The 15557-nt window shown below is 47.4% G+C and overlaps 1 protein-coding gene across 2 annotated transcripts in view; it reads right to left on the bottom strand.

The window, feature by feature from the left end:
- Nucleotides 1-15063, bottom strand: part of LCAT (lecithin-cholesterol acyltransferase) — a 52084-nt gene extending 37021 nt beyond the window's left edge. Inside the window, exons 1-2 of one of the 2 annotated variants that reach the window (XM_075848044.1) lie at nucleotides 14976-15063; nucleotides 7431-7587 (exon numbers count right to left, since the gene is read on the bottom strand). In XM_075848044.1, coding sequence (XP_075704159.1) covers nucleotides 7431-7587; nucleotides 14976-15030 — 212 coding nt within the window. In that variant the 5' untranslated portion in view covers nucleotides 15031-15063. Of the gene's footprint in view, nucleotides 1-7430; nucleotides 7588-14135; nucleotides 14387-14975 lie in introns of those variants that run through there. The other variant, XM_075848043.1, reaches the window with a different exon arrangement.
- Nucleotides 15064-15557: the final 494 nt, after the last annotated feature.

The following is a 15557-nucleotide window of genomic DNA, read 5'->3' on the forward strand; positions in this document are numbered from 1 at the left end:
TATATGGTCATTGCTGCAGTAAAGGGGAATTGGAGGAGTGGGGGGGGGGGGGGGGTATAATTCAGAAATTGTCCAGAATGGAAACTGAATTCATTTACAAACTGGATACATATAAAGCAAATGGCCCGAATTTTGAGCTTGTTTAGGAAATGAAAGGTGTAGACTTGTGTTTTATACTTTTATATATGTTTATACTCTTGTGTTTCTATATTTTTGTAGGAGAAGTTGCTGGAAACCTTTTGTAAGGAAACTAAATTTTAGGGCATTATACTGTGTGGGGCAGCTATGGGGACATTATACTGTGTGGAGGGGCAGCTATGGGGACATTATACTATGTGGAGGCAGCTATGGGGGCATTATACTGTGTGGAGGCAGCTATGGGGACATTATACTGTGTGGGGAGGCAGCTATGGGGGCATTATACTGTGTGGAGGCAGCTATGAGGACATTATACTGTGTGGAGGCAGCTATGGGGACATTATACTGTGTGGGGAGGCAGCTATGGGGGCATTATACTGTGTGGAGGCAGCTATGGGGGCATTATACTATGTGGGGGCAGCTATGGGGACATTATACTGTGTGGAGGCAGCTATGGGGACATTATACTGTGTGGAGGCAGCTATGGGGACATTATACTGTGTGGGGGCAGCTATGGGGGCATTATACTGTGTGGGGGCAGCTATGGGGGCATTATACTGTGTGGAGGCAGCTATGGGGACATTATACTGTGTGGAGGCAGCTATGGGGGCATTATACTGTGTGGAGGCAGCTATGGGGGCATTATACTGTGTGGAGGCAGCTATGGGGACACTATACTGTGTGGGGGCAGCTATGAGGACATTATACTGTGTGGAGGCAGCTATGGGGACATTATACTGTGTGGGGAGGCAGCTATGGGGGCATTATACTGTGTGGAGGCAGCTATGGGGGCATTATACTATGTGGAGGCAGCTATGGGGGCATTATACTGTGTGGAGGCAGCCATGGGGACATTATACTGTGTGGAGGCAGCTATGGGGACATTATACTGTGTGGGGGCAGCTATGGGGACATTATACTGTGTGGGGGCAGCTATGGGGACATTATACTGTGTGGAGGCAGCTATGGGGTATTATACTGTGTGGAGGCAGCTATGGGGACATTATACTGTGTGGAGGCAGCTATGGGGGCATAATACTGTGTGGAGGCAGCTATGGGGACATTATACTGTGTGGAGGCAGCTATGGGGCATTATACTGTGTGGAGGCAGCTATGGGGGACATTATACTGTGTGGTGGCAGCTATGGGGACATTATACTGTGTGGGGGCAGCTATGGGGACATTATACTGTGTGGAGGCAGCTATGGGGACATTATACTGTGTGGAGGCAGCTATGGGGACATTATACTGTGTGGAGGCAGCTATGGGGACATTATACTGTGTGGGGGCAGCCATGGGGACATTATACTGTGTGGAGGCAGCTATGGGGACATTATACTGTGTGGAGGCAGCTATGGGGACATTATACTGTGTGGTGGCAGCTATGGGGGCATTATACTGTGTGGGGGCAGCTATGGGGGCATTATACTGTGTGGAGGCAGCTATGGGGACATTATACTGTGTGGGGGCAGCTATGGGGGCATTATACTGTGTGGGGAGGCAGCTATGGGGACATTATACTGTGTGGAGGCAGCTATGGGGGCATTATATTGTGGAGGTAGCTATGGGGACATTATACTGTGTGGGGGCAGCTATGGGGACATTATACTGTGTGGGGAGGCAGCTATGGGGGCATTATACTGTGTGGAGGCAGCTATGGGGACATTATACTGTGTGGGGGCAGCTATGGGGGCATTATACTGTGTGGGGAGGCAGCTATGGGGACATTATACTGTGTGGAGGGCAGCTATGGGGGCATTATACTGTGTGGGGGCAGCTATGGGGGCATTATACTGTGTGGGGAGGCAGCTATGGGGGCATTATACTGTGTGGAGGCAGCTATGGGAACATTATACTGTGTGGAGGGGCAGCTATGGGGACATTATACTGTGTGGGGGCAGCTATGGGGACATTATACTGTGTGGAGGCAGCTATGGGGGCATTATACTGTTTGGGGAGGCAGCTATGGGGGCATTATACTGTGTGGGGAGGCAGCTATGGGGGCATTATACTGTGTGGAGGCAGCTATGGGGATATTATACTGTGTGGAGGCAGCTATGGGGGCATTATACTGTGTGGAGGCAGCTATGTCGGCATTATACTGTGTGGAGGCAGCTATGGGGACATTATACTGTGTGGGGAGGCAGCTATGGGGGCATTATACTGTGTGGAGGCAGCTATGGGGACATTATACTGTGTGGTGGCAGCTATGGGGACATTATACTGTGTGGGGGCAGCTATGGGGCATTATACTGTGTGGGGAGGCAGCTATGGGGGCATTATACTGTGTGGGGAGGCAGCTATGGGGACATTATACTGTGTGGGGAGGCAGCTATGGGGGCATTATACTGTGTGGAGGGCAGCTATGGGGACATTATACTGTGTGGAGACAGCTATGGGGACATTATACTGTGTGGGGAGGCAGCTATGGGGGCATTATACTGTGTGGAGGGCAGCTATGGGGACATTATACTGTGTGGAGGCAGCTATGGGGACATTATACTGTGTGGAGGCAGCTATGGGGACATTATACTGTGTGGGGGCAGCTATGGGGCATTATACTGTGTGGAGGCAGCTATGGGGACATTATACTGTGTGGGGGCAGCTATGGGGACATTATACTGTGTGGGGGCAGCTATGGGGACATTATACTGTGTGGGGGCAGCTATGGGGACATTATACTGTGTGGAGGCAGCTATGGGGGCATTATACTGTGTGGAGGCAGCTATGGGGGCATTATACTGTGTGGAGGCAGCTATGGGGGCATTATACTGTGTGGAGGCAGCTATGGGGGCATTATACTGTGTGGAGGCAGCTATGGGGCATTATACTGTGTGGAGGCAGCTATGGGGCATTATACTGTGTGGAGGCAGATATGGGGACATTATACTGTGTGGGGGCAGCTATGGGGACATTATACTGTGTGGAGGCAGCTATGGGGCATTATACTGTGTGGAGGCAGCTATGGGGACATTATACTGTGTGGGGGCAGCTATGGGGACATTATACTGTGTGGGGGCAGCTATGGGCATTATACTGTGTGGGGAGGCAGCTATGGGGGCATTATACTGTGTGGGGAGGCAGCTATGGGGACATTATACTGTGTGGGGAGGCAGCTATGGGGGCATTATACTGTGTGGAGGCAGCTATGGGGCATTATACTGTGTGGAGGCAGCTATGGGGACATTATACTGTGTGGAGGCAGCTATGGGGACATTATACTGTATGGGGCAGCTGTGGGGGCATTATACTGTATGAGGGCAGCTAAGGGGGCATTATACTGTGTGGGGGCAGCTATGGGGACATTATACTGTGTGGGGGCAGCTATGGGGGCATTATACTGTGTGGAGGCAGCTATGGGGACATTATACTGTGTGGAGGCAGCTATGGGGGCATTATACTGTATGGGGCAGCTGTGGGGGCATTATACTGTATGAGGGCAGCTAAGGGGGCATTATACTGTGTGGGGGCAGCTATGGGGACATTATACTGTGTGGGGGCAGCTATGGGGACATTATACTGTGTGGGGGCAGCTATGGGGACATTATACTGTGTGGGGGCAGCTATGGGGGCATTATACTGTGTGGAGGCAGCTATGGGGACATTATTCTGTGTGGAGGCAGCTATGGGGGCATTATACTGTGTGGAGGCAGCTATGGGGACATTATACTGTGTGGGGGCAGCTATGGGGACATTATACTGTGTGGGGGCAGCTATGGGGACATTATACTGTGTGGGGGCAGCTATGGGGCATTATACTGTGTGGGGGCAGCTATGGGGACATTATACTGTGTGGAGGCAGCTATGGGGGCATTATACTGTGGGGAGGCAGCTATGGGGGCATTATACTGTGTGGGGGCAGCTATGGGGACATTATACTGTGTGGAGGCAGCTATGGGGCATTATACTGTGTGGGGGCAGCTATGGGGGCATTATACTGTATGGAGGCAGCTATGGGGGCATTATACTGTGTGGGGGCAGCTATGGGACATTACACTGTGTGGAGGCAGCTATGGGAACATTATACTGTGTGGAGGCAGCTATGGGGCATTATACTGTGTGGAGGCAGCTATGGGGGCATTATACTGTGTGGGGGCAGCTATGGGACATTACACTGTGTGGAGGCAGCTATGGGGAAATTATACTGTGTGGGGGCAGCTATGGGGACATTATACTGTGTGGAGGCAGCTATGGGGACATTATACTGTGTGGAGGCAGCTATGGGGACATTATACTGTGTGGAGGCAGCTATGGGGACATTATACTGTGTGGGGGCAGCTGTGGGGACATTATACTGTGTGGGGGCAGCTGTGGGGACATTATACTGTGTGGAGGCAGCTATGGGAGCATTATACTGTGTGGAGGCAGCTATGGGGGCATTATACTGTGTGGGGGGTTCTATGGGGCATTATACTGTATGGGGCAGCTGTGGGGGCATTATACTGTATGTGGGTAGCTATGGGGGCATTATACTGTATGGGGGTAGCTAGAGGGCATTATACTGTGTGTGGGGTTCTATGGGGGCATTATACTGTGTGTGGGGTTCTATGGGGGCATTATACTGTGTGTGTGGGGTTCTATGGGGCATTATACTGTATGGGGCAGCTATGGGGGCATTATACTGTAAGGTGGCAGCTATGGGGGAATTATACTGTATGGGGCAGCTAGAGGGCATTATATTGTATGGGGCAGCTGTGGGGGCATTATACTGTATGGGGCAGCTGTGGGGGCATTATACTGTAAGGTGGCAGCTATGGGGGAATTATACTGTAGGGGGCAGCTAGAGGGCATTATACTGTATGGGGCAGCTGTGGGGGCATTATACTGTATGGGGCAGCTGTGGGGGCATTATACTGTATGAGGGCAGCTAAGGGGGCATTATACTGTGTGGGGGCAGCTATGGGGACATTATACTGTGTGGGGGCAGCTATGGGGGCATTATACTGTATGGGGCAGCTGTGGGGGCATTATACTGTATGAGGGCAGCTAAGGGGGCATTATACTGTGTGGGGGAAGCTATGGGGGCATTATACTGTGTGGGGGCAGCTATGGGGACATTATACTGTGTGGGGGCAGCTATGGGGACATTATACTGTATGGGGCAGCTAGAGGGCATTATACTGTATGGGGCAGCTAGAGGGCATTATACTGTATGGGGCAGCTGTGGGGGCATTATACTGTATGGGGCAGCTGTGGGGGCATTATACTGTATGGGGCAGCTGTGGGGGCATTATACTGTATGAGGGCAGCTAAGGGAGCATTATACTGTGTGGGGGTAGCTAGAGGGCATTATACTGTGTGTGGGGCAGCTAAGGGAGCATTATACTGTGTGGGGGTAGCTAGAGGGCATTATACTGTGTGTGGGGTTCTATGGGGGCATTATACTGTGTGGGCTGAACCTGTTGTGTATGGGTGGAAATTGGGCGGAATCAGAGGCGTGTCTTAAAACAAATAAGTTTGCCGCGACGCTACACGCACCGCATCGGTTTGTGATACTTGAGATTTAGGAGGTATGGATTATCTGCTATTACTCCCTCCAAATCCAAAGTAAATCGGAGTTTAGAAGAAAAGTGAATTCATAACATTACTGAGAAGGATTAATTTACAAAATTACTGTCAGGAGGTCTTCATCCCAGCAGTAGCTGCAGATTACTACATGTTTTCAGGAAGGGGGTGAGCAGTAGCTGCAGATTACTACATGTTCTCAGGAAGGGGGTGAGCAGTAGCTGCAGATTACTACATGTTCTCAGGAAGGGGGTGAGCAGTAGCTGCAGATTACTACATGTTCTCAGGAAGGGGGTGAGCAGTAGCTGCAGATTACTACATGTTCTCAGGAAGGGGGTGAGCAGTAGCGGCAGATTACTACATGTTTTCAGGAAGGGGGTGAGCAGTAGCTGCAGATTACTACATGTTCTCAGGAAGGGGGTGAGCAGTAGCGGCAGATTATTACATGTTCTCAGGAAGGGGGTGAGCAGTAGCTGCAGATTACTACATGTTTTCAGGAAGGGGGTGAGCAGTAGCTGCAGATTACTACATGTTCTCAGGAAGGGGGTGAGCAGTAGCGGCAGATTACTACATGTTTTCAGGAAGGGGGTGAGCAGTAGCTGCAGATTACTACATGTTCTCAGGAAGGGGGTGAGCAGTAGCGGCAGATTACTACATGTTTTCAGGAAGGGGGTGAGCAGTAGCGGCAGATTACTACATGTTTTCAGGAAGGGGGTGAGCAGTAGCTGCAGATTACTACATGTTCTCAGGAAGGGGGTGAGCAGTAGCGGCAGATTACTACATGTTTTCAGGAAGGGGGTGAGCAGTAGCTGCAGATTACTACATGTTCTCAGGAAGGGGGTGAGCAGTAGCGGCAGATTACTACATGTTTTCAGGAAGGGGGTGAGCAGTAGCGGCAGATTACTACATGTTCTCAGGAAGGAGGTGAGCAGTAGCTGCAGATTATTACATGTTCTCAGGAAGGGGGTGAGCAGTAGCTGCAGATTATTACATGTTCTCAGGAAGGGAGTGAGCAGTAGCTGCAGATTATTACGTGTTCTCAGGAAGGGGGTGAGCAGTAGCTGCAGATTATTACATGTTCTCAGGAAGGGGGTGAGCAGTAGCTGCAGATTATTACGTGTTCTCGGGAAGGGGGTGAGCAGTAGCTGCAGATTATTACATGTTCTCAGGAAGGGGGTGAGCAGTAGCTGCAGATTATTACATGTTCTCGGGAAGGGGGTGAGCAGTTGCTGCAGATTACTACATGTTCTCAGGAAGGGGGTGAGCAGTAGCTGCAGATTATTACATGTTCTCAGGAAGGGGGTGAGCAGTTGCTGCAGATTATTACATGTTCTCAGGAAGGGGGTGAGCAGTAGCTGCAGATTACTACATGTTCTCAGGAAGGGGGTGAGCAGTAGCTGCAGATTATTACGTGTTCTCGGGAAGGGGGTGAGCAGTAGCTGCAGATTACTACATGTTCTCAGGAAGGGGGTGAGCAGTAGCTGCAGATTATTACATGTTCTCAGGAAGGGGGTGAGCAGTAGCTGCAGATTATTACGTGTTCTCGGGAAGGGGGTGAGCAGTAGCTGCAGATTATTACGTGTTCTCGGGAAGTGGGTGAGCAGTAGCTGCAGATTATTACGTGTTCTCTGGAAGGGGGTGAGCAGTAGCTGCAGATTATTACGTGTTCTCGGGAAGTGGGTGAGCAGTAGCTGCAGATTATTACGTGTTCTCGGGAAGTGGGTGAGCAGTAGCTGCAGATTATTACGTGTTCTCGGGAAGTGGGTGAGCAGTAAGGTTTCCGTTACCTGATATTATCAATCCAGCAGTCTATTCCCATGGGCAGAAACATGTTGAGGTTGAGCCAGAGGGTGAAGTAATCGTCTGTCTTCTGGTAGCACATCCAGTTCACAACCTCATCCTTGTTCAATTTGGCTTCCAGTTGATTTCCGAAGCATCCGGGTACTGAAGAGGTGATGAAAAGAGGGACAGGGGAGGATTAGAAGAGCATCATGGAGCACAGAAGTTTGGATTTAGAATGTAAATCTATTTTCCCTTTGACCCGTCAGCAGCACAACAGATGGAAAGAAGCCTCTTATGGAGAGACTCCCTGCAGAGCTCAGGATCGACCGCAGCCCCTTCTGAGTAGTTTTCTCACAGCCCATGCCTGATGAAGGTGTTTGCTGTAGAGCAAGACGCTGCACCACACATTTGTTTGATGGAGACAGACGAGCGTTCAGCAATACCAGCGTCAGATCCAGTCACATTATCCGATGCCCGAGGGCAAGGAAAAGCCTGAACTTATAGGAGCATTACCAGCGGCTCAAAAATATACAACGGAAAATTGACGTTTTTGAAGCCTTTCACCCTATCCGGGTCCAGGAGGGAAGTTAGAAGATTTTCCTTCTTCCTGACAGCAGAAGATCGTTTCATGTAGTAGCGCAGGCAGCACGACTAACCGGCCGAGGGATTGTTGGAAAAATCATCTGCTTAATGTTCATGAAAGAAGGAAAATGTAAATGAAGGAAGGAACATAAGGTTCCCACACAGCGGAAACACCGTGACATTTATACAACGGACGTCTGTGCGGAAATCACAGTAGCAGCGCAGTCGCTGCGGAAAAACATGCAGAAAAATCATGGGGAATTTGTTCTTGTTTAATCTGCAGCGTCAATTTATGCTTCGTATTCTGTGCGGAGATGCTGCGCGTTTGGTTCGTTGACTTCAATGGGCAGCATAAATTCTGCACTAAAAATCACAAGTTCAGTTGTGTTACAGTTTGTACAGCGATTCCACAATATTAACCGCAGATAATCCACCGGTGCTCATAAAGTTTTCTATAATTAATGCTCCACGCTACAGGTGCAGGAAAAGCGCGGCGGATTTCTGTGACTGATTTACCTGCATTCTTTTGAGTTTCCACTGCAGATTTTCTGTTGTAACGTATCCCGCTTGTGGGAACATACCCTAAGGCCCTGTTCACACAGCGTTGTTTTGTCACTTTTTTTGATGCGGAAACCGCGCCAACAAATGGCTGAAAACGCCTCCCATTGATTTCAATGGGAGACAGAGGCTTTTTTTTTACTTCAATGGAAGGCAGAGAAAGCGGTTTTCGCTGCGTTTTTTGCCTGTGGCACTCAATGACCGCAGCCAGAAAAAAGCAGCAAAAAATGCGTCTAAGAGAGTCCAGGCAGGTCAAAATCTGTCAAAATTCCTGACGGAATTTTTGAGGCAGATTTTTCTGCTGACAGAAAAATCTGTGTGAACAGGGCCTAAGAGTCACTTTGTCCGAAAAAGAGAGATGGTTTGGTAGGAACAAAGGCATGAAGCTCACATACTCTTTTAGTGGAGGAAGTAGATCTTCCAAGATCCAGGGAGCATCTATCTAATGGCTCATCGGGAGGTCTACATAGACTCTGAAGGACCAGATCACAAGGAGCTTCCAGTTTTCCGAGTATTCATTTGTAACCAACCCTAAGGAATCTCTTAACTAAAGGAAAACCAGACACCAAAAGAAGCTGATCAGCTAAATGGACTGATAGTGGAAGGGCTTAACCCTTTATCAAATCCAACCTGTAAAAATTCTAGTATGACACTTGACGAAGGAGGGACAGATTGGGGCTCATGAGAAACGCTCCAGTCTGGGGAGACCCTCCTCACTCGGACGTGAATCTTATTCATTGCAGATTCTCTAGATTGGTTAAGAGTGTTACCCGGGGCCTCAAACAACCCTTTGCAAATCAAAAGAGTCCTATCATATTCCAGGCTGCCAGCTCGCATTGTAGGAGGTTGGGACAGAGTTGGCTACCTCAACACATTACATTTTCTCTCTTGGGGAAGACCAGGGTTTGGCCTCAAGTCATTTACGTGAGCTCAGATAACTTGACCCTTCTGGGCCAATAAGAAATTATTGCTATAACGAAGGCTTAATCTTTATGAACCTTGGACAGCACCCTCTGAATCATTGTGATTGGAGGAAATACATACGCCAGACTCAATTTTCATTCAATCAACATGGCGTCCACAGCCAGGGAGCTGTCTTTTCTGTATAGTGAGCAAAATGTCAGACACTTGGCGATCAACTTACTTGCCATAAGATCTACGTACGGCATTCCCAAAAAGTCAGAGATGCTCTGAAAGATTTCCGGATTTAGAGACCATTATCTTGGCTTGTTTAGAAAACCAATACTGTAGGTGAGGATGTTCTTCGGCTAACTAAAGTATATGAGAGGCTTCTCTAATTAAGGAAATGGATCTGGTGTCTCCCCGGTGGTTTATGTATGCCGCGGCCATAGTGTTGTCTGTCCTGACCTATATAGCAGCACCCGAAATTAAAGGAAGGAAATGATGTAGAGCAAGATGAACGGCGCTCATTTCTCAGTAATTGGAGGGCATGCTGCTATCTACATGAGACCAGGAGCCCAGAACCATGAAGGTATCCGGATGAGCTTCTCAGCCTAGCTGGTAGGCATCTGTGGCAATGATGTGCCACTGGATAGGGGGAATTTTTTTTCGTTTGGTGGATTCTTTCACCATCTCAGGGACCACTTTGCGTCAGTGGAGAACACAGCTTGTTTAGTCCTTCCTCAGTTCAGTCCCATTTGTTTAAGAAGTCTAACTAAAGGGGTCTAAGTGACTTCTTGCCTAAGGTATAGCCCCTATAGAAACAATCCCAAGGCCCAGCATTCTGCAAACAGACCTGAGAGAAGATCTGCTGAGTGAATCCTCTCCAGACATGTCTGAGGGAGTTACCACGTACCCAAGAAAAGAATCACTGTGGAAGGGGTTATCCTGGAGATCTCCTAATTAACTAGCCAATCTTCAGAGGAGAGAGAGTCTGATGAAGATGTACCTGAAGAAACGCCTCGTTTACTGCCCTGAGGAGCCAATCCTCCAGTTATGGGACTACAGAACAAACGCTCCCTCTTCTAGAAGCAACAACTGCAGACATAATCTTAGTGAATCCGAAAGACGCAAATGAAACCCCAAAGGGAAGAGCTTCGTATTAGTGATGCTTTACTGACCCTTGAATAACAGCAGCTGTGCCCAGGAATCTGTTGAGAAGGAGCCGTGGGAACATGTAAAAGATGTCCTTCAGGTCTATGGACACCATAACGTTTGCCCGAGGCACCGAACGTATAGTTAACATCTGGAAATGCTACGGACAATTGACTTATTTATATAACACGATCTAGAAAAAGGAGGTGGGGGATTATGGCACAGGGGGGGCTATATGGCAAAATCTACAGGAGGCTCTATACTGTGTGGGGGACACTAAGCGGACATTATACTGTGTAGGGCCACTACAGGGGGCATAATACTGTGTCCTTGAAGTGGTTGTAATATATTATACTGTATGCATCATCATTTTTTTATGGGGCATTTTTTTTTAATGATGGGGTGGAGCGCCGAAAGATAATTTTGCACAGGGCGCCATCTATCCTCGGGCCGGCCCTGCGTGTGAACACGACCTTACTGTACAGATATTACACTCCTGGGTCGTGCTGCTCGACTCTGTGGGTTTGGATGTGTAATATGACGTTATTTCTTTCCTACGATATTGACTTTGGGAAATGTCTTTGCTACAGATACGGCACACAATGTTAATGATTGCAGGGCATGGACCAGAGGTTATCTGCAGGATCGAGGACATGGGAGGTTTAGCAATCACAGCTGAATGGGGACAAGTCAATGACAGAGCAAGTTTAGGAGAGGATGAGGCTCCTGGTGAAAGGTCATCCAGTCATGCAAGGCTTCAGGTTTCCAGAATGCAATATGAACGGAAGTCTAACCCAATTACAAAGACGTCTAACCCCATTACACAGACGTCTAACCCCATTACACAGACGTCTAACCCCATTACACAGACGTCTAACCCTATGACACAGACGTCGCCTCCTTAAGCTTTCCTCAACGTCCTGACGATCCCGATCAGTGGTTCCTGACCTGTTCTGTGCCACACACCTCCAGAAAATGTTTGATTAATGTTCGCACGACCCTAAAAAAGTCATTTTACATTTGAGCATGAAGAAGTCTAATTTCACGTTTTTGAACCACAAACAATAATGAGGAAGAATAAAATAAAACACAAAAAAGATAAAATGTGAACAGAAATGAATCATTTAGATGATTATTTATTCAGAAAAAAATGGTAACTGTGGGCGCCCCGGGATGGGAAGCCCTGGTCCGCATGTTACCCTGGACGTGTGTGCGAGGACAGATGGTGGAGCGAGGCAGAAAGTGCGATCAGCTGGGAAAACAAGGTCATTATAGGGCGTCCGGCCGCCGATCTACAAATGTACCAGGCTGATATATTAGGTGATCGCATTGTATGGAATCCAGCAACAACGTACAGGTCGTCACAGGCATTATAGATGGTGGAATGGGCACTGATGGTGTATTATGGGTGGTATATTGTGATGGTGCGTTATGGGTGGTATATTGTGATGGTGTATTATGTGTGGTATAATGTGATGGTGTATTATGTGTGGTATATTGTGATGGTGTATTATGTGTGGTATAGTGTGATGGTGTATTATGTGTGGTATAGTGTGATGGTGCATTATGTGTGGTATAGTGTGATGGTGTATTATGTGTGGTATAGTGTGATGGTGCATTATGTGTGGTATAGTGTGATGGTGTATTATGTGTGGTATATTGTGATGGTGTATTATGTGTGGTATATTGTGATGGTGCATTATGGGTGGTATATTGTGATGGTGCATTATGGGTGGTATATTGTGATGGTGTATTATGTGTGGTATATTGTGATGGTGCATTATGTGTGGTATAGTGTGATGGTGCATTATGGGTGGTATATTGTGATGGTGCATTATGGGTGGTATATTGTGATGGTGTATTATGTGTGGTATATTGCGATGGTGCATTATGTGTGGTATATTGTGATGGTGCATTATGGGTGGTATATTGTGATGGTGTATTATGTGTGGTATATTGTGATGGTGTATTATGTGTGGTATATTGTGATGGTGCATTATGGGTGGTATATTGTGATGGTGCATTATGTGTGGATTATTGCGATGGTGCATTATGTGTGGTATATTGTGATGGTGCATTATGGGTGGTATATTGTGATGGTGTATTATGTGTGGTATATTGTGATGGTGTATTATGTGTGGTATATTGTGATGGTGCATTATGGGTGGTATATTGTGATGGTGTATTATGTGTGGTATATTGTGATGGTGTATTATGTGTGGTATATTGTGATGGTGCATTATGGGTGGTATATTGTGATGGTGTATTATGGGTGGTATATTGTGATGGTGCATTATGTGTGGTATAATGTGATGGTGCGTTATGTGTGGTATATTGTGATGGTGTATTATGTGTGGTATATTGTGATGGTGTATTATGGGTGGTATATTGTGATGGTGTATTATGTGTGGTATATTGTGATGGTGCATTATGGGTGGTATATTGTGATGGTGTATTATGTGTGGTATATTGTGATGGTGTATTATGGGTGGTATATTGTGATGGTGCATTATGGGTGGTATATTGTGATGGTGCATTATGTGTGGATTATTGCGATGGTGCATTATGTGTGGATTATTGCGATGGTGCATTATGTGTGGATTATTGTGATGGTGCATTATGTGTGGATTATTGCGATGGTGCATTATGTGTGGATTCTTGCGATGGTGCATTCCTCTCTGCTGAGGGCTCACAATAAACCACTTGTTCTGTCAGCATTGGATACAATAAGCCCTGTTGGAGTTGCCCGGTCTTCACAGACTTTGTTGATCGTGTATTAACCTAACGAACCCCATGACAGGCACATTTCAGCTTCTTAGTCTTCAACAATTAACCCCAAAATCACCTAAATACACAAGCTTAAATTCACCATGTTTCAGGAAATAATGCCCAGGGCCTATTCTAGTGTGCAGAGAGGAGCCTGAATATAAGAAGCAATACATTATATAAACTATCAAACCCAAAGAAGGACATTTGAGGGGCATAGAGGGACTAGGGTTTTAAAAAATAGGAACTGTCTCTTTAAAAGAGCGGCAATCCAGTACGTTGGGGATGGTTACACTGCTCCGAGAGCTCTCCCTGCAGCTAATAAGACATAATGATTTTTCCAAGGCGTCTTCCAGCTAGAGGAACATGTTAACCCCAATTTATGTGAAGACACTCCACGCATGTACACACGGACGTTACACTAGATGAGATACGTGCCAGCAGGACAATCATTCATCTGGCAGATATGACCCTCAAATCCCACATAAAAATGCATGTTACTCAAACGGGGGAAGACAAGCGGCTGTCAGAAACCTCTACCATCAATTCTCTGGGGTGGGGGGGCTTAAGACTGGGTGGGTTTAAAGGCAAGCGGTGCACTGAGTTTCCTCTGACCGGAGATTTCCTAGTTTACGTTTGATTATTGAACAGAAAACCACTTACAAATGTCGAATGTGCATGTCCGGCTAAAGGCTCAGTAAACCACCAAACCCTAGAGTGACCATTTCAGCATGGGAGATAATTCTTACCCAATACCACCGGGGAACTGTCATTGCTCAGCGCTGCTTTCGGTGTAATGCTGGGGGGAAATAAGACATCGAAGAGCCAGACAGCGTCAGCGAGATGCAGATGGATTGTGCACAGCAGGAGAAAGATCTTCCACATGGGCAGCCATGGCGCAATATCTGCCCCGACTCTGGTCATTCTCAAATGTGGGACTCAACCTAGAAGAAAAGACCTGCACAGGACTCCACACTCCACAGAGAAGAAGACCAATGAGAGGGACTGCTACTTTATGGTTTCAAGGTTAATAATTAGCTGTATTCTCTAATCTGTCCTGCAACCAGATCCTCTCAGCAACAAGTGTCCTCATAGCCCACACAGAGAGTGCCAGAAAGTGTCCCCCAACTCCAGCGTAAAACCAAACTCACTGCAGACAGCGGTATGGACCAAAGAGAAGAAACAAGGAACTGCTAAGAAATTCACACCCGTTCAGATAGTAATAAGCACAGCGTCCGGTAACAGCAATTACAGCCTTGAGCGTGTGTGAACTGCGCTCTATCATTGTTGCTCACAGTAACATGGTCACTCACGCAAGTTTCATGGTAAACAGCTTTTTGGGACACACGCTCTTAGATTGCTTTTGGGCACTGCTTTTTTAATATGTTTGGCCAGTATACGTGGTGTGAGCTGGCATCCCCCTTGGGTTACTGTATTGGGCAATCACGGAAACGGGGTAAACACAAACAGCGGCTACTTTTTATTTGCACCAAACAAACAGATCCTTTTTGTACAGAGTTTGCGTCCACCGGGTAAAGCAACAAACAAAACAATATAACTTGTGGAAAAACAATCTTTAAAGTTCTCACCCTGTAGCAGCCACCACCTGAGTGTGCAGGGCCCTTTGTTAGGTGCTTCGGTCATAGCAGTCTCCCTGGAGGAATAACAACCTCCTTCCTCGACACTCTCTCTTCCTCTTCACACTGTCATCTTCCCTTTTAATCAGGGCCAGCTGAGACACAGAAACTCTAGAAACCAAAACCTGGAGTGGAGGTATGGGAATGTCCATCCCACCCAGAATCTCTACAGCCATTCCTAAATCCCGGACCCTGAAATCCAGCCTAAAAAACTCCTGCTCACCAACTAACCTTGTTGAGCAACGAACTTCCCAGAGATTTACACCACGGAGATAAGAAATCTCAGAGCACAGACCCCCCCCCCCCCTCCACCAGTCTTCCTACTGACTGTTTAGGAATAGAGGATCTGTATAGAGGATCTGTCAGCTCTCCTGTGTGGTGTAGTGTAGAGGATCTGTCAGCTCTCCTGTGTGGTGTAGTATAGAGGAGCTGTCAGTTCTCCTGTGTGATGTAGTATAGAGGATCTGTCAGCTCTCCTGTGTGGTGTAGTATAGAGGAGCTGTCAGTTCTCCTGTGTGGTGTAGTATAGAGGAG

This window comes from Rhinoderma darwinii, unplaced genomic scaffold (genome assembly GCF_050947455.1).
Source record: "Rhinoderma darwinii isolate aRhiDar2 unplaced genomic scaffold, aRhiDar2.hap1 Scaffold_1584, whole genome shotgun sequence".
Lineage (NCBI taxonomy): Eukaryota > Metazoa > Chordata > Amphibia > Anura > Rhinodermatidae > Rhinoderma > Rhinoderma darwinii.